At 38.9% G+C, this 20,238-nt stretch overlaps 2 protein-coding genes across 3 annotated transcripts in view; both read left to right on the plus strand.

The window, feature by feature from the left end:
- Positions 1–6,181: 6,181 nt before the first annotated feature.
- LOC121508010 (zinc finger protein Aiolos-like) lies at positions 6,182–18,495 on the plus strand. Of its 2 annotated transcripts, none has more exons than XM_041784468.1 (8): positions 6,182–6,272; positions 7,048–7,115; positions 7,366–7,479; positions 11,624–12,010; positions 14,683–14,850; positions 15,252–15,371; positions 16,074–16,184; positions 17,422–18,495. In XM_041784468.1, the coding sequence occupies exons 2-8, from the start codon at positions 7,064–7,066 to the stop codon at positions 18,066–18,068; spliced, it is 1,599 nt and encodes a 532-aa protein (XP_041640402.1). In that variant the 5' UTR covers positions 6,182–6,272; positions 7,048–7,063; the 3' UTR covers positions 18,069–18,495. The 2 variants fall into 2 exon arrangements, with proteins under 2 accessions (XP_041640402.1, XP_041640401.1); XM_041784467.1 differs by lacking the exon at positions 6,182–6,272 and adding an exon at positions 6,726–6,872 and having other exon boundaries at positions 17,422–18,493.
- LOC121508008 (protein AF-17-like) overlaps positions 16,221–20,238 on the plus strand; it is a 58,090-nt gene continuing 54,072 nt past the window's right edge. Inside the window, exon 1 of the mRNA XM_041784466.1 lies at positions 16,221–16,658. The gene's annotated coding sequence lies outside the window, so the exon portion shown is untranslated. The remainder of the gene's footprint in view (positions 16,659–20,238) is intronic.

The raw sequence follows: 20,238 nt of genomic DNA on the forward strand, positions 1-20,238 counted from the left end.
GGACAGTCTAACCCCCCCTCCTTATTACCGCCCTGCCCCCATAGAGCCTAAAAAAGCCTCCCACCAGGGTTCACAAGGATAAGTTTTAACAACACTTCATGCTGGGAGACTTTATTGTACATGTGTGTGTTTCTGATCATGAAAGAGTCTGTAAATCAGCGTGTTACTTTGTTCTTGTTTGCTTGTGTATGAGCTGTTATGCCCTACACCCAGCCTTAAAGGTTCTGAATCATGGCTTTTATTGGTGGATGTCTCTCTCTTTTTTTCCTGTGTTCCTTCATTTTACCATGGAAACCCAGCATGTATTGTAATGCCTTTGTGTGTGCTTTCTTTCCGATTTTTTTCCTCTCGCTAGTAGCTGGTTGCCATAGGCGGGCCAGGAGCAGCAGGCGAGCCTTACAAGGCCATGCCCCACTCAGGTGGGTGCTGCAGTGTGCATTGTTAGGAATAGGCACCCAGATACCCCATCCACTTCTGATTTGTGAGAAATGTTCAGATGAGTTAAGATAACTGTGGCTCTGTAGTGGCCCTAACCCTACCCTAACTGATATTATCAGCAGTTTCAGACAAATATTTGAATGAAAAAACCTCCACATCTGTTCAGTTTCAGGGAAATAGCTGTAATGAGATGACTGACTCTAACAGCAGTGTACTAAAGCAGTGGGTGAGCTGCTAACTGGTTCTCCTCATAAGAAGGCCAGCAGCTTCATTATGTGTCATTTATGAGGTGTTTGACTGGTTATGCTTGTGTGAGTTCTTAAGAATGGAAATGTCCTTGGCTGTGTGTTGTTGTGCTGTGGCCACAGTTTCAGAGTTCATCTCTGCAACTTGTAAAAACTAAATTATCCTCAAGAAACCTTACAAATTTTTTTTCAGTTTTCCACACCCATTTTTATTTATATTTTATTTCACGCAAAGACATTAAGGGTTGAACCATATGAGATCATCTCCCTGACCATAGGTGCTCCTGTGTACAGCAAGAAAAAGTTATTTTTATCTAAAAAAATCAAACAGTGTTTTCAGTGTCCTGTTTAGCTTATAAATGTTGCATATTTGGAGTGTTTGCATGACAGTCAGTCAATCAGTTTATTTATTTTCATTCATTCATTTATGTATTCAGTTCTTGATACCTTCTGTAATATATAGATAGTAGCTTAATCCAGTATGAGCAAACAGTAAGCAAAAACAGTAAAGAAAACCTCCTTTAACAGGCAAAAACTTCAAGCAGAACTTGTAAACAGAAATTTACCTTGACTGGTTTGGTAAAAGAAAAGAGAGACAGATAAAGAGGTTTTGTGTCTGACTGCCTGTTTTGGCAACCAGCTTAAACCAAATTATATATTCAACCACAAAAAGACAACTTTTCAAGTCATTGGCAAGAATCAACAAAAAAAACAAAACAAACTGGAATGCTATTTGTCCCTTAATATGTAATATGCAGTTGCAAAATACTTAAACACTGTGACTGATCCACGGCTGAGGAAATGTTTGACTATGTACAGACTCACTTAGCATAACCTCACCTTCGAGAGAGGACACCACAGACAAAGCTGGGTCCCTAAAGAGGAAAGTGTGCACCCACTGCAGCCAACAGGACGTGGAAACAGAGCTGCACTTTCTAACTACCTGTCTTTTAAACAAGGACATCTGAGACAAATATTTCCACGTTTCATCAGGAATTAAGAATAATTCACGGGATGAACAATAAATAGAAACTTTCATGTCTGCCGGGTGAAGTGCAACAGTGTCCTGTAGCACATTATGTGAGCTGTTGTGACCAAAAAAGATCCTCAAACACCAAACCACCACCATGAACTGGACTGCCTACACAAATTTAAGAAAAAAAAACTTTTTTTTTTTTTTTTTTAAGTTAGACCTACATTTTTGGTACATGTACAAACTGTACAATGTGTTCTAAAGACTGCAAGTTGTCTGTTTGTTTGTTTGTATTTTACATTCAAATATTGGTATCGGTATCAGCTAAAATTAATTTGTAAATATTGGCATAATGGATATCAGCAAAAATACAATATTGTGCATCTCTAATAGTGAGAGAATGAATCCACATCACATCCAATAACAGCTGTTGTATTTTACTTTTTTATAAAGATGTGACTTTACCTGAAAAACCTGGTTGAAGTTCTATATTCTCATGTTGTTTTTGCTAACATGAGAAAAAGTCAGATTTAGTTCCCTTTAACCTTCGGTGCGAACGCAGTCTGTCTGTGTTTAAACTGTAAGATTATGTAGGCTTACAATAAAATCTTTCTCTATGATTTTTAAGTTTCTTGCATGTTTATACCTTTACATGAGGGATATGACAGTGGATAGATTTAGAAACTGGGGGAAGAGAGAGTGTGGAGAATGACATGGAAAAGAAGCCATAGGTCAGATTCGAGGCATGGCCACCCGCTTGAAGACAACAGCCTCTGTACACAGGGCACATATACACAACCACTAGGCTACCGCCGTCCCTATCCCCAGTTTCTGTATGTTTTTTAATATACAGTTTTAATAGTTGTTATGGAAAAGTACAGATCTTCAGTCATTTGTTTAATCAAAAGTTTCTGCCAGTCCAGGAAACAGCTTCTGAGCCAAATTATCTTTGATATGAGGAATTTTAAAACAAGAAATGACCTATTGTTATGTGCATTAGTTGTCTGTTTTTCACGTGGTTTTAAAACCTGTTTTTAAATTGTGGGATTTTTACCAGTCTGAACTCTGAATTTAAAGTTCTGGTATTATGACAGCCCTTGTTCCAACATTTCTGCAATATCATTTAAAAGCCCTAACAGAAATACGGTGCATCATAATTGATGACCCTTTTTCCCCTAAGATTTGATAGTTTGTTATGGGAGCAGTTTCCCAGCTGTTGATAATGTCGTTGATAACTGCCCAACAGCCTGCACAAATGTTTAGCGATGTGTTTTTTCCACTCACACATGATTCAACTGTGCTTTGGAGATAGCCTGTGGGGTTGGGCTTTTACACTGTGAAACCACAGTAAATTCCTATTTTCCTATTTTGTGTTTTTCCTTTTGTAATGCTGTGTTTTGAACATCCCATAGTAACCAGCTACAACAAAGTATGAAATCTAATGCATTTCTTTATTTAGGCCTAACTTTAAGTTAAAACAAACAACTACTGGTGGTTACCACTAGTGAGGGACATAAAGCCTGCCTTAATCCTGGACTTGAAGTTAAGATATTTTGCTGTTATAAGGCAGCTTTTCTTCCTGAGATCATTTATTTTAGTGTAGTAAAATCAATGTAATTAACAAAAGAAGCACAAACACGGCACCACAGATACATGCAAACTGTACTAAATCCATCAGCCAAAGGCTTGAGAGAAGAGCAGCGATTTCAGACTACTTTATTATTATATCTTTATTAAGTTGTATACTGGAATTCTGCCAGTGTTTTATTTTTAGCTAGTTCTGTTTTTTCTTTTAAACATTTTAGCATGACTTGACTCCATGACTATCATGACTTCAATATGGAGAAGTAATTATGTTTTTTTTTGTTTTGTTTTTAATAATTGTACATATGTAGAACTTTTATAACAGTATGATTGTACATGGTTCATCAATAGATGCTTTCTAATGACAGAGACCTGGCCCCTTTTGGAGCCTCAAAGTACTCCTCAAACATTCTTCTTCCTCACATCCACACAGCTCTGCTCATGAGCCACATGAACTGGTTTTGGATATCCACATGGAGAAATTGCACATTAGCAATTTAAAGAGTCAGCACAAACAGAGAGAATCTGCCTCAAGTCTCATTCTTTAAGAGGGGCATATTTCCACTGCTTCTGGGAGTGAAAACTAATTTCTAGATTTCAGGCAATACAATAAGTGAGATATTCAAAATGAGAAAGAGCCTGGTGTTCTTCTCCTGGGCCTTCACTTCAGAAAATCGCACCTCAAAGCACGATATAAACTTTTTGAAAAGCACCTTTAAACGTCTCAAAAGTGCATCATGCAGATTTTCTTTTTGTGCATGATGCAGTTGTATTTACGACCGATACCCCGGTGCTACATAATTAAGGTCTGGTTGGTAAATCAATTAAGTCACTGATCACTTATCCATCAGTTAATCAGTCAGTCAATTTTTATTTGTATAGCACTTTTCCTATAAAGCAATGTAACACAAAGTGCTTTACACACAAACAGAAAATTAAAAGAAAATACATGAGTTCACCCCCACTCTTTTTAGGGAGACCAGAAAGAAGAGCTTTACAGTAATCGATTCTGCAGGTAATAAAAGCATGAATTAATGTCTCTGCATCAGCTTGAGAGAGAAACGGTCGCACTCAGGCAGTGTTTTTAAGATGATAAAATGCTTTGAGTGGAAAATCTTGACTTTGAAAAAGGAAATCCTAGATTTTCTCTTGAACTTCCTTCAATGCTTTCTTCAGACTTGGCTGGTTGAGTACAGGACTGGAAATGGCACATCAGAATCAGAGATGTGGATTATTTGCACATCAGCTTGCTGAGCCAGCTAGAATAATTTGTGAATAAACACAAAAACAATTGTCAGAATAATGCCAAATTTAATAAATAAATAATCTTACCAATTATAAAATAAGGCAGTGTAGCCTATTTGACCACTGCGATACTTCATATGTTGAATGACTTTGTCTTTGGTAAAAGAGTGTTTATCAATAACAAAGTTCAACATTGACCTCAGTATTGAAATATAACACGATAAAATACTCTTGATACGAACTACTCCCCTTAAACTACATTGTGCACTGTTAAAGACAAGTCAGCAGCTTAAACTTTAACCCCAAAAGAGAAATTTAGTTTACTTTTGTTAATTGGTACAGATTAAATCAAAGCTAAACTTGATTAAGATTTCTTTTCTTAGTTTTTCTTCTTTCGAAATAATTTTAGAAAATGTTGCAAATTAATTTGAAATTTGAACATTTGAACAGAAATATCACATTAACATAAGTTTCCAGACCCTTTGTTTCTACACCTTGAATGGAGTCCACCTGTGGGAAATTATATTGATTGGACATGATTTGGAAAGGTACATACCTCTCTATAGAAGGCCTCATAGCTAACGATGCATATCAGAGCAAAACTAAGCCATGAGGTTAAAGGAACTGCCTGCAGAGCTCAGAGACAGGATTGTTGCAAGGCACAGATCTGGGAAAGGCTACAAAAAAATTGTGTTACATTGAAATGTCCCCAGAACGTCGTAGCCTCCACAGTTCTCAAATGGAAAAGTCTGGCACTCTTCCAAAAGGTGTGTGCCTTTCCAAATCAGGTTCAATCAATTTACCACAGATGGACTCCAATCAAGGTGTAGAAACATCTCAGCAATGATCAGGAGAAATGGGAGGAACCTGATACTTGTGTCAATGGAATATTTCACTCTTTAATAAATTTGCTAACATTTTCTAAAATTTTCTTTTCACTTTGTCGTTATGGGGTACTGTAGATTGTGTAATATAGATTATTGAGAAAATAAATGTTACATCAGGCTGCAACATAACAAAATTAGAAAGGGGGCCTGAAAACTTTATGACTGCATTGTACATCTTTGCGTTGGGGCATTGGGCTTGCATCTTGCATTGAAATTTTTAACAAAATAACTGCTTAAAAGAAACATCAGTAGGTAGGCACGATACTTAAAACCTTTGTCATGTCCCATGTTGACAAAATATCTCAAGCAGTATCAAACTAGAATATCACTGGAAATAATTTACCTACTGAGCTCATTCAAACTCAAAAAGTTAAATTGCTGGAAGATGTCAATAAAAAGGTCAACCATATATTAACCACCTAGATAAGGAGCTACAACCTACTGAATGGGTTACACGACCAACAATAAAAGTATTTTCTTTTCTGTACTAAAGTGGATGTGGAGAAAAACAGTCAGAATGAAAGTGTCGTTCTAGTTTGGCCACAAGATGGAGTAATGACTCCTCAAATGAAAACAGAACTCATGTAAATTGTTATCAAACCCATTTAAAGTTCTTTGTTTCTCTCACAGAGTTTTGGACTCTCCATGTTTGTGTTAAGTAGAGGAATTTTAATATTCTGATCATGAAAAAGATGTTGAGGAATGAGCTAAATCTCTGGTACTGCCCCTCTTATGTATGAGCGTGCTGTGGTCTTTGTTGCTCCACCTTGTTGAAAATAAGTTTCTGTTCCTTTAAGGGATCTCTCCAAGTGACGTTGCTTTTTATTCCATATTTAGAGAAAGTCCTGTGGCTGAGTGGTGGAATCTCCTACTGAGAGAGTGGTGCCGAGCAGACAGCAGGTAAGATCATTCCATCATCTCTTCAACTTAGTTTTATCTTGAACAGAAAGTTAACACATTAGTACTTTTAAATTGAATTGGTAACTTGTAGCGTTTGTGCCACTCTGTTTCATTTTGATAGTGTCAGAAAGTTTTTTTACTTTATCAATGTGAATGTGATTTTAAAAATAACTAAAAGTTACTGCTGAGTTTAGTATATTCAGCAGAGTTGCATTAAAATAAAAAAAAAAACTGAAAGTGATTGTATATTTTTTAATCACCTCAGTAACATTTGATTCAAGGTTGATCATAAAAAGTGAAGTGTTGGATGTTTTATTTCCTTATTCATTTATAAAACGTGCCTAAAAGTGTTGGAGTGTCTCTGGCTGTTGGAGTGTAACACGCATTAACACTTACTCCTATGTAGAGTCGAGGCAGGAAGTACATGTGCAGTGAACATCATCATTTTCTCATCAGGCTAAATCGAGTGACAGGGACGAGCAATCAACCGTGGGCTTTTACCCCCACACTTTTTAAAATAAACGTATCTTTATGGTGTCCAACCAGTAGGAACAGTGAGCTGCATGTTCTGCTTCTTATGTTACATGCTTTACATACGTTGTAAGGGTTAGCTTTCACTTGTTTTCACTAAGAGAAAAGCATATTAGAGCCTCAGATTAAATCGCATTCACACAAATGCTGCAAAGTTCCACAAACATCATGTAGCATTGATGGCTTGCGCTGTTTCTCACTGATAGCATGTCTTTTATTATCTTATTGCAACCTCTCCCCACAGAGCAATTTTTTTCATCATGAACATAAACCAACACCTTGAATTTACTGGCCAACAAGAAGACATGAGGGGTGAGTATCAATTTCCTTCTTTTTAGAGTTAAGATGTACATGTTCAGCTGCCCCGTCCTACCTGCCACACCAAGAGCTAGTACAGGGAGCTGAACATGCACAATTCCTCTGTGCAGACCATAACTTCCATAAAGGATCTAAAACTATATGATTTATATTCTCATAATGTTGCAGAGATCTGTAGCATAGGAACAATACTGCTCATTGACGAAACAAATAGTAACTATTTGCATATGTGTCACCTTCTCAGACATTTGCAGCGAAGTTGCAGATGTGAAGCCACAGAAAAAGGAGGAAGAAAAGAGGGATGATAACTCATACAGTGAGAATGGAGTGCAGGGTGGTGAATGTGTGATCAATCCACGTAGGTTTACCAACAAACACCTACACGCACCAACACTTCATCTCTTTGACGTCTTTTCATTTTACTACTTTTGTTAGCATCAGCTCAACTTTATTTCTTTATGACCACAGATACTTTGAAGATTATGGAGATGAATATATAGATCATCAAATTTAACGCTGAGATTTATTACCACAAAACCCTGATCAGTGGAAAAGTTAAGTCTTGCCACCGTGCATCAATAAGTGTGTCTTTAAATGAATCTTTTAATTACTGAAGTTAGACTGTCTTTGATAAATAAAAAGAAAGGAAGAGAGGACATTTATTATTTCAATTCATCAAAACAGGAACATTTTAAAACAGTGATTTGGTGCCGTTTTTGTCCAGCAGTGATTAAATACTGTGTTGTTGAGAGCGTGCTAAGGCAGGAGCAGTCTCTACATCAGGCTTCATTAACTTATGATATTAACTTCAGACTGGCTTGTTATAATTTATATCCTGATGGCATTTCATTACTTAATTATTATAATAATAATAATACTTTGTGTATTACTTATGTTTGTTATGCTCACAAACGTACATAAAACACATACAGGTGCATCTAAAAATTTGAATATCATGTAAAAGTTCTTTTTTTCTGTGATTTACTTCAAAAAAATCTAATTTCCAGGTATTCTAGATTCATGTTGTGCATAGTGAAACATTTTGAGACTTTTTTTTTCAATCTCAATGATTACGGCTTACAGCTCACAATATCGGAATATTGGGGGAAAGTCCATTGTGCAAAGGTCGCCTTCATCCTCTTGCTCTGGTTCTGTTCGCACAACCATAATCATAGGAAAGGCTGCTGACTTGACCCATGTCCAGAAGACGATCATTGCCATCCTTCACAAGGAGGGTAAGCCACAGCAGGTCACTGCTGAAAGGGCAGTATGTTTTCAGAGGCTCTAAGCTGACTGGAAGGGAAAAGTGTGGAAGGAAAAGGTGCACAGAGGATTGTCAAACAAAGCAGATTCCAGAACTTAGGGGAGCTTCACAAGGAGTGGACTGAGGCTGGAGTCAGTGGATCAAGAGCAACCACACAGACGAGTCCAGGAAATGGGCTACAAGTATCATGTTTGAGTCAATCCTGAACCACAGATAACATTAAAAGCTTCTCACCTGGGTTAAGGAGAAAAAAATACTGGACTGTTGCTCATTGGTCCAAAGTCCTGTTTTCAGATAAAAAGTCAATATTTAATTTCATTTGGAAACCAAGGCCCTAGAGTCTGGAGAAAGATCAGAGCGGCCCAGAATCCAGGGTGCTTAAGGTCTAGTGTTTTCGGTTTCCACAGTCAGTGATGGTTTGAGTTGCCATGTCATCTGCTGCTGTTGGTCCACTGTGCTTTATCAAGTCTAGAGTCAATACTGCCAGCCATCTACCAGGAGATTTTAGAGCACTTCATGCTTCTATCTGCTGAAAGGCTTTTTGGAGATACTGATTTCCTTTTCCAGCAGGACTTGGCACTTCCCACAGTGAAGCCAAAACTAACTGAAACTGTTCCATTGATCATGGTGTTACTGGGTTTGAATGGCCAGCCAACTAGTCTGACCTGGACTCCATAGAGAATTGCTGGGGAAATGTCAAGAGCTGAAGGTTGCTATCAGAGCAACCTGGGCTTCATAACAACCCAGCAGTGCCACGGACTGATTGGCCTTATGCCATGTCCCATAGATGCATTCATTTGTGCAAAAGGCGCTCCAGCCAGTTACTGAGTGCATAAATGAGCATATTTTTCCAGAAGGTCAACATTTCTGTATTGTAAATCCTTTTTTAACTGATGTTTTGTAATATTTTAATATTTTGAGATAGTGGAGTTTTTATTTTCGCATGCTATAAGCCATGATCATCAAGATTAAAAACATGTTTTTTGGGGATGCAGGTGGCCTAGTGGTTTAAGGTACGCCCCACGTACATGGATGGCCCAGGTTCAAATCCGGCCTGAGGCCCTTTACCGCATGTCTCTCTCCTGCTCTCGTCCCTGTTTCAGACTCTGTCCACTGTCCTCCTCTATCAAATAAAGGCACAAAGCTGTCCAAAAATATATATATATTTTTAAATATTTAACTTTTTAATGATGAATCTATAATATATGAAAGTTCTTGAATTTAATCACGGGGGAAAAATAACTTTATTATGATATTCTCATCTTTTCAGATGCACCTGTGTCTATATAGGGGCATCTTTTTAAAAGCACAAATATCATAGCGTCCTCTTCCATTTACTTCAACTCTGTAAATGATTCAGAAGTTTTATTATGGCACCCCCTACTCCTTGATTTGCTGAACATTTGGTCAAACTTAATTCAGCTCTCAGGCCACCTGTTTTTGCCAAGTGACACAACTGTACTGTAACAGTAGAGATGCTTAAAAACTAACATAGCATCTCTTAGCAATGCTACTTACAATGTTGAGTATGGCTCAGTAGTAGAGTTGTGAGGCGTCTCTCAACTGGAAGGTTGGGAGCTAGATGCCCAACTCCTGCAGTCTCATGTCAGTGTGACCTTGGGCAAGGCAGTTAACCCCAATTTGCTCCCACTGCTGCAGTTAGTACTGATGACTACTCCGTTATGTGTTAGCATTACACTATTAAATTAAGATACATTCCCTCTGCACCTGGGGGTTAATGCACCAGCCGCCACTGGCTTATACCATTCTGGGGGTTAAACTCTCTAAAAGCACTTTTCAGAGCTGGTTGGAGGAGTGTCTTACTTAGTCTGTCCATATGACTGAAGGTTTCCATCTTTTAGGAGTTTTACAAGTCAGTGGAGAACACAAATAGCAAGACAGTTTGTGTAGTACAGCTCTGGTGAAGAAAAATATGCCAATGCTTCATTCTGCAGTTGTTATAGAAAATCATGCAAACTTTCTTATAATGGCTTCAACAACATATTTAGATGAGGAAGGAAGAGAGGAAGACACAAAGAGTATGATGAACTCAATCCAACATTTTTAGAGATGGGTGCATCCATATTGAGGATAGTGCATTACCCATAATAAGCAAACATCCCCTGTATCAAAGCTGTTGTAATGTAATCATACTAGCAATGTCTGATGTTGAGTTTATAAACACTCCTCTCACACTGACTGGAAGCGTAGAACTATTTAGCACATTTCTAAACTGTGACCACCTTGTTTCACACATTATATTTTAAGTGTTGAAATGTTTTTTCTCAGCCTTGTGGCCTTAGTCCCTCATTTGTAACATTAAAAAAGAGCATGGTGTCACAGACAGCTCTCCTGTTTATTTCTGACTGCCACCCATCTGCCCCACTGGGTGCACATCCTAAAGTCTCGCTCTGCATCTGATGCGCAGCCTGCGGTTCACTGCTCTCAGACCCTGGACTCTATATCGGGCCTCTCAGAGCTGTACGTGTGCAAAGTTTCCATAGCACCTCTAAGCGCTTTCCACAATGCAAAGCGCTTCTCTTCAGCTCATCATCATCACCGCCAAGACCACAGTGTGGTTTCTGGATGGAACTGAGCATGCTGGGGTTGGTTCACACTAGCTAAAGGCTGGGTGAGAGGTCCTGCCGACTAGGCCTCAGGACTCTGCGTGTCAAAAGTTTTATTGATGACTAATCCAAATCTGCAGGTCCAGGGTGGTAAACAGGGATAAACTTACATATTGTTGAAATATTGAAGAGTAAGTTTCCTCCTTGTGGCTAGAGACAGTTATTGAGGAGATTAACAATGGATTAAGGGATGTTATGAAAACCTTGTCTGTGCCATAATCTTAAAAATCTCTTTAGAAAAGCAAAGCAGGAACTGGTGTCTCTGTGAGGCTCACGTTGTATCTTTCTCCTGCCCTGGTTCTAGTTTCTGTGCATTCAGAGGAAATGCCTTCCTCTTATCTTTAACACACATCTTCTCAATGTCTCTGTGACACTATTCATTGGCCTAAATTGAGCTACCCACACTTTGGAGATGTGTTCATTCTGTTATCAAACTATCAAATATAAATACAAATGTTGAAGTGAGACTGAGACAGCATTTCACATTCAGGTTCATGTTTTGTCCATGTTTTGTCCATGTTTATCTGTACTTTTTATCATGTTTTAATCACTTCATCAGCGATAATGTCAAATGTCACTCCATATACATTCACTGCCTCCTCCTTGCTTAGGTGCGATAAAAACTGAGTCAGAGGAGATGAAAGATGATGATCAGTACCAAGAGGCTGAGAAAGAAATAGAGATTGCACCAGAAGAAGAAGAAGGGGCAGCTGAGGACAGAATGGAAGAAGGGTTTGATGAGGAAGAGGATGTCGATGACAGAGATGGGGATGAAGAGGGAGATACCCTGAATGAGCCAGAAGACCTTTCTCTTGTGGACTACTCTCGCTATGACAATGGCACCCATTCTGCAGAACCAGCAGCTGATACAGAAGGGAGCTACGTGCCTGGGGCTTCAGTCCCCCGCATCCAAACGACAGGAAAGCTCAACTGTGACATCTGCGGCCTGTCCTGCGTCAGCATCAACGTCCTGATGGTGCACAAGCGCAGCCACACGGGTGAGCACAGGAACACCTGACCTCAAACACAGCAATTGCACAATCATCATCTGTTGATAGCACTGGCAGATAGCTCTCTGTATTGACTAGGTCAAGATGTTTGATACAGCATCTCTGATCATCTGCATCGTATATGACGCACGTGCTTCTGCAACCAGATGTTGTGAAATAGCCCTTTATTGTTGTCAGATATAAAGCACAGAAGATAACTGAGATTTTGTGACAGGAACAGATAGCTACTTATCCGTGGTTGTTAAATTGCCCTGATGGTGCAACTTCTTTAATATCTCATTAAGTAGTTTGGAGTAATCAAATCATCAGATGTAAGTAACTAAACTTGTTTTCTCTCAGCTTTTAGTAACTCCTGTCAGACTAAAGAAACATGTATTTTTTCTGTGTTTCTGAGTCTATCCTTTTTTCTTATTTTTAGATTAAATAAAAGCAGTCCAAAGGACTAAAGTCACAAGCTCTGTTTCTAAATGTAGTGCAGGACTTCTGACAGATGATGACTGTCAGTATGGACTGACATTGTGAATCCTTATTAATCAGTAGATTTAAGAAGCAGAAAAGTGCTGCCTCTGGATGCAACTCATGAGGCTTCTTTTCAATGTGGGAACTCATGGGTGCAATATACTGTGGCATTTGTGGGGTTAGAGTTGTGAGAACTTTGTCACAGTGGGCATCATCTCTTTCTCTTTATAAAGACAGTGAATAACTCTTAGTCTCTTGCAGTTTACTGTAATGGAAGAAGCAAGAAAATAATCAAAAATTAAATTAAATAATAAAATATGTTGTAAATCTTTCGCATAAAGTCACACCAATCTAACCACGAGCAAAAAATAAGATGATGTCCTTTTAATGCAACATTCGCAATAAAACTGGTTATTCAGCTTCACAGCTTGAATATGAAGGAACAGAGTTTTTTTCAACCTTTTAAGCCAAACTTATTATGTTAATGCAGTGTAAGACAGGGGAACCTACAGAAATATCAATTCCTTCAGAAAACAACTCCTAACTTAACAACACATTTTAATTTTGTAGGAAACAAGGCATGCACATGTTAAAAAAGTGTTTGTTATATTTATTGTTTCTTTCTTAGAAAGATGCATTTCTAAAGATACACACATATACAAGGTTAACACAAAAACAACCAAGGTACTAAACTTAACAAACTAAAAAGATCTTATTTGATTTTTATAAAGTTGTTTTGTTGATTGATTTTTTTTCATTGTCTTTAGACCAGGGCTGTCAAATGGTTCAAATTTGCAATTAATCTCAGAATTTTCTGTTTCTGATTGTAATTAATTGCATCCTTTCTATTGCATTTTAGTTTAGTTTCATTTCTGATTTTTATGCGGTCTTAGACTGTCTCAAAACCATTCGTGTTTACTCTGGTGAAGATGCAGTTTACCTCGAAACTTTACTCTTCTGCACCTGAATAAATTGCAAAAAAAAGGATTTGTGTGCTCCAGTTTCTACTTTGGATTTGCCTGTGAGATAGAATCCATTGAAACACATTTTGTACATGGGAAAAGGAACTTGCCATGGATCTTATAGGAAATAAGTAAACAGTAAAAAATATTTAAATATTTGATAACACAAAGTGCAGATGACTTCTGACTTATGCACTGAAGGGTTTTTTAGACTATTAAAATGAAATGAGACATTAAGGACTTATTTTACATCACTTTGGCTGCTGGGAGATGCTGACATGGCTAAACCAAAGTGTGCTAAATTGGAAAAGGCCAGTTATTTTGGTTTTGAAATGTTAATGCACCATTTATGGACCTTAATTAATCATGTTTAATGTGATCAATCTTGACAACTTTACTATAAACATAATTTAAGGTTTTCAAGTATTTTTTGTCTTGGAAGGCAGCTTCCACAACTGTAATAAATTATCACATTATTTCAAAGAAGCTGTTGTTTTTCCTTCAGAATAAGTTTTCTCATTCCATTGTTATTCCAAGCTATTACAGTGCATTATTCAGCCTGAAGTGAGCATAGATTATCAATCCTTATTTTTTCACCTGAATGTCTTAGTTCAGGTGGAAAGAGTCCAAAGACAAATGCCTGAGGGCAGACAGGTAGTCTAATGGAGATAATATCAGATATCAGCTTCAAAATGTGCCCTCTTTCTAGGCCACATTTGATATACAATTAGGAATATGATTATCTAAGCCATGGTATATATGTGCAAATAATCCATTTAAATTTCACCAGCTTAAACCTGATAGCCTTTGTGCACTTCTGACTTGGATAGACTATCAGTCAACCCTTGGGAAAAGATTTTTTCTCAGTTTGAGGTGGTTATTTATTTGGCAAATTTTAGTGTTTGTTAACCTTCATTGTCCAAATGATTTTTATCAGTACGGAGCTACTTTTATACAAAATGACAATAAGTCTTAACTGATTTACATTCTCAGCATGTAGGTATAACAAAGAACAAATAATAAACATAATCTGATCACTGAATTTGTCAGTCTTATACAGAAGGAGAAAAGTAGAACTATTCACATGGTGAGATGTCTTAAATGCATCTAAAATCTAAACAATAAAATAGTTGAATAAGTTAACCCAACATAGTGAACTCGCAGCCCTTTTTCAGTTGGTGAAAATGTTAAGATGTGAAATATTTCCCCATTTTTTTCTTCTTATCTTTATATTTTCAGGTGAGAGACCATTCCACTGCTCTCAGTGTGGATCTTCCTTCACCCAGAAGGGAAACCTGCTCCGCCACATCAAACTGCACTCTGGAGAGAAGCCTTTCAAATGCCCGATGTGCAGCTACGCCTGTCGACGACGAGATGCTCTGAGCGGACACCTGCGTACCCACTCTGGTACCAATTGTACACACATGTGAAGCAGGCATACACTGGTGCTCTGTGCACCTGTGTACAGTATCATACTGGGTGGTTTACTCCCACCTTAGTGTTGGTTTCTCACTCCTTATGACTGTGAACACATGAGGTCTGCTGAGGCTGCATGGCTTGTTCCTGTAACAGCCTGCCATGCTCTTTGATACAGTTACACACATCACACAGTACGCATTACTCATTTACTCCTGGAAACTCACACACTCTCAGTTCACATGTTTTACCTGCAGAAACCCTGCATGCTCCCCAATATGCACATCATCAGTTTTGTATGAAACCACTTAATGAGATAATACTTGTTATAGCACTGCAATGTTGTTGATGTGTCATTTGTTTGTGATTGACTGAAATACCTTAACTTGCAGTGGAGAAGCCTTTCAAATGCAACCACTGCAGTCGGAGCTATAAGCAGCGAAGCTCGCTGGAGGAGCACCGAGAAAGGTGCCATGTGTACATTCAGAGCAGCAGCATGAAGCCTGAGAGAGGTGAGGAGACGGTTTACTTTCAGCTTCTAACACCACTGTCTGAAACTCGCTTTAACTCACAAAAACTTCACACATTTGCAAGAGACAAATTAACAGCTGTTATAGCCAACAGATCCTGCTTTCGTAGACTTGTTAGATTAATGAGTTTACAGCTGTTAGCCCATCAGTTCAGCTAAATAGGTTGTGGCTGCTGTGGTGTGGAGACTCAGCACTCTGAAAACTGCTTCTTGTGTATCTAAGACTAAGGGGAAGTGGAATTTTAGGGCAAATAGTTTCAGGCCAACCACTCACAAAAAACGAATAACCTCAAAGTCAATAACCTCCCCCCAGAATGCCTTCACATCCTGACAGGACAGTTGCACCGTTGCAACACAATGATAATGAACTGCTTCTGTGGTCACCTAATGTCGTAAGTTGATGCCAAGATGTGCCGTAGTGGTGAGGAAGCACATCCTCATCATGTGGTCTCCTCTCCTCCACTAGTTAAGTAAAAAGCTCCAGGAAGTGAGGTCAACAGATCTTCAGATCTTGAATAATATCTTGCCCTGCCCAGTGTGATTCCTTATTGAGCGTCTAGTTTTTTTCTTTACGACCTTTACAGGTAGACAGCTCAGTGTTCTCCTTGAACTCATGATTGTGAGGTGTTTTTTTTTTTTTGGTTCAAGAAGACATTTAAGTATTTTCTGATCTTTTCTGTTACAGAGGACAATCAGACATCAAGGGCTCAGATGGGTACTGAGCGTGCTCTGCTGCTTGACAGGTTGGCAAACAATGTAGCCAAACGGAAGAGCTCAATGCCACAGAAGTTTACAGGTAAGAGCAGCTGGTCTTTTAACATAGACCTCATACAGGTGATAAAAACAGTGTAAAGTAATTTTAGCACATTTTAACAATACCTCTTATGGATTGAATAAGTTTAAGTAACAGTTTTTTAGTTTTATTGATGTGTTTATGTACATATTTGCTGTTTGTTATTATTATTGCTGTTTGTCTTTTATTGCCCACGTTTACTCATTTCTTATTGAAACTAAAGCTTTTGTGCAGGCTTTACATATATGCTTCTGTGATGTCATTCATCCTTTTTGTTGGGTATTTATGCTTCAAAAATGCTGAATTCATGTTTTTTAAACCGTCTGCCTTAGCCACTTGTTTGTATGTGTGTTTATCTTTGCTGGCTTCATCTCCTGCCAAACAGGAATTGTGGGTAGAGCACTTCATGCCTCACACCTGCCCGCACCAGCAAGTGGTCTGTGCTGTCCTAAATTCTCTGCCAGAATTGTGTCATAGGTGGGTACTCGTAACCATGCATAAATAAAGAAAAAGAGAAGGGGAACATGCATTGGAAACTTGCTGTTGAAATCACTCACTGTACATTTTTTAGTCAAAACTGAGTGATAAATTATTACGTTTTCAGAATATGATGAACACATTATAATATTCCAATCTTTCTGGTTAAGCCACACTAATACTGAGTTGTAGTTTCATAATCAAGCTGCTCACAAAAATGGAGGTTGTCTTAGTAAAAACCTCCTGCAGCTCTATCAGGTTTACAAATGAAGTGAGATCTTTCAATATGACAACCACAGGGGGAAAAGAGAAGTAATTTCAACAAACCGCAGAGAGAGAGAGAACAGGCGGGAGGCGAGAAACGTGAGCAGGTGCCTCTGTGTCTGAGCTGCAGCTGCACAGGAGGCCTCCATCGTCTGTGTCGTCTGCTTCCTCTGTCCTCTCACGCCTCCAAGCTCAACTGCTCTCTGGATGTTCTGCTGCTTTAAAGCTTCTTAAATCCTGTCAACAAAAAAGGTCCAATTCACTGTGCAGATTTTCTTTTGTGTTGCCCACAGGGTGCACATTTCTCCCACCTCTTCTACTCAGCAATAAACTGAGGTTCCCTTCGGGTCCTTTAAGCTTTTTTTACCAGTCATGGGAAGTAACTGCTTTAACTGCTACTTGCTTTCTAGAGTATCTTTCTTGTTGCTGCTGGGTGAAGCATGTGAAACATCCTCCTGCCAAGTCTTCACTACTCTTTCCTCTCATGTACTTGGTCTAGGGGAAAATGGAATTTGCCTGGACTTGAGCTTTAAGAGGGAACTGATCCATCCCTCTGATATTAAGGACCCTCCACCAGGTTCCCCTGGGCCCGACACCTACCACCAGCAACCACCCGTTATTCTTCCAGGTGCTGACACTGACCCTGCACCCTCCCACAGGCCTTACCCAATTTCAATAGGCCGCAATGACATAACACCTATCGGCCTCACTAACGGCCACAAGATGAACATGTCATTCCTGGGCCCCCCTCACGCTGCACAACCTCCCATTAGCATCGACTCCTTCCACACAGACGGCTCCCAGATGTCACAGCCCATCATGTACAGCTTAGGACACCTGCTGGGAGGAGGGCTAAACCACCAGAACGGCATCCCTCACCCACACGCCCAGCCCATTCCTTTATCCCCATTGGAAGCACTACGGGTGGTGCGAGCAGACGGGGAGACCGGACCTCTGCCTGGAGCGGTGTACCCCTGTGGCCACTGCAGGGTGATCTTCCTTGACTACGTCATGTTCACCATCCACATGGGCTGTCACGGCTTCCGGGATCCGATGGAGTGCAATGTGTGCGGCCACCGCAGCCGGGACCGTTACGAGTTCACTTCCCACATAGCCCGCGGTGAACACCGCCTTGAACTAAAGTAGCTTTCATTCATGCAGACGTTAATGCTTACACACACACACACATATATGAACATACACAGGTTTACTCATATTAGTAGCTGATAGTATCAAAAATGAAAGCATGAAGTAGCAGCTATCTCTGTCTTTGTCTGAGTGGTATGTGTGCTTGAGTTTGAGTGAATGTGTGTTAAAGAGAGAAACCAAGAGACGTTAAAGGTGTGTGATGATATCAGAGTGTTTTTAGTCATATTGTACTCATCTGTAAAGTGTTAATAGGGGAGTAATTCTACTTTATTTACATACATATTTTCTACTTGTCCCTGTTCTTTTTCCTTTACATCTAATTTCAATGTAAACCTCCTAATAGTCATCAAAGTAGCAAAAATGAATGCATTCATTGTCTATCTGCAGTAATTTTCATGTGTAAAATTGTGAAAATACAATAAATTTTTCCTTTTTTAAATATAATCCTACATCTTGCTAAAAGAAGTTTTATCTTCTCTTAAACTCTTGTCAGTTCAAGATTGAAAAAAAATCCTATTATCTATAAGGTCACATGTCTCCTTTTAGTTCTGTGGTTTTGAGAAGCGCAGTTTACTGCTTCAAAAGGCATCACTGCGCACTGTCATGTGATGTTTTCTCTTTCCTGACTATTTACACTTTCAGCTCTTAGATTAGTTAAAAGTGGCTCACAGCCTTACAGAAATGTTTTGTCATGCAAAATACAAGTGTATACTGACTAAAGAGGTAGAACACAACCAGTCCAAATAAGACAGAGGTAATTAAAGTAAATAAAGTGAGGACAGTACATTCAGTGTTTTGAATGTCTAAAGCATTTGGTAAAAACATGCTGCAGTAGTTAAAGGAGAAAAGGAGAGAATGAGAAACATTTGTCATGTCAAAAACTTGGTATGGACTTCAAGCTCCTGAAAGAAACTTTGTGTTGATTTTAGCACCCTCTGTAGTCAGAACAGCTTGTTTTATGTCTTTATTGATTTTTTTCGTGTAATATCTAGGTAGTATTTTGTAAAGAAAAATCAAATCCTGCTTTACTGAAAGCCAAACCAATCTGTCACTGCACAACTTTTCAGTGGAAAATCTAAACAAAGGCTGTTTCTACAGCTTGCTGTAAAAACCTCATTCTACATCTATCTGCTGCAGTGTTCACCTTTTTAGCCTTTATTTAGATGGGACAGCTGAAGAGGGACAGGAAATATGGGGGGGAGAGAGTTGGAGGAAGACATGCACCAAACAGTGCTGAGACCAGGAATCAATCTCACGACCAGTACATTGAGGACTATGACCTTTGCATATGGGCGCCTGCGCTACCCACTGACCTGAACCAGTACCCTGCTGCAGTGTTGACAAGGATTAAACTGTACAGAAATTGTCACTTATATTTTTCTCCTACATGGATTATAAGGAGGCATCAATACGATTTTAATTTCATAACTGGCCAAAAATTCCCTCGGGAGCTTTGAGATGTGTTTGAATGCCAAAGTACACATTGAATTTTATGAGATTGTCACCTTATTTAGGATGTAAACATCCTGGATGCATAGAAAATGAACACCAATGGATGATGAGTCTCCTCACACTAGTATCCATCTGCTGGTGAACCATGGTACTGCATGACATTCATTAATCTTGATGTGCTTTACTTGCACATTATCCATCTGGAGCAAGGTGTCCCAAAGCTTTTTAAGAGTATATGCTGTATTAAACACTAAGGGGAAATTTACACTGTTTCTCAAACATGCTTCACACATGTGCACAAACAGGACCCTATGGTCATGCACACATGGAGAGGTTTCAGAGTGAGGGGCTGCACGTTCCAGAGCAGTGCTGTGCTTCTGGGCTTTGCTCAAAAGCAGCTCAGCTCAGCTCAGTGCTGATTTTGTTGTTTGTCCAAAATGGGCCTCTCTTGAGGATGAGACCCATGTCTCAGTTACATTACCTGTAAAGATTAGTTTAAATAAAATAAAATTAAACACATTTTTCCAGCAACCAGACATATTTCCATGTATTAGCATGAACTGATCATCTTCCAGTGCTCAACCCAAGTCCCTACAAATGGAGCTTCTACTTCCTAATAGATTCCCAAATAAAATGTGATTAAATACATTTAATAATAAATGTTTTCCTCTTTGGAGATCAAAGCAAACATATTTGAGACATGGGTTGCAGGAAG

Source organism: Cheilinus undulatus, linkage group 4, assembly GCF_018320785.1.
Source record: "Cheilinus undulatus linkage group 4, ASM1832078v1, whole genome shotgun sequence".
Taxonomy (NCBI): Eukaryota; Metazoa; Chordata; class Actinopteri; order Labriformes; family Labridae; genus Cheilinus; species Cheilinus undulatus.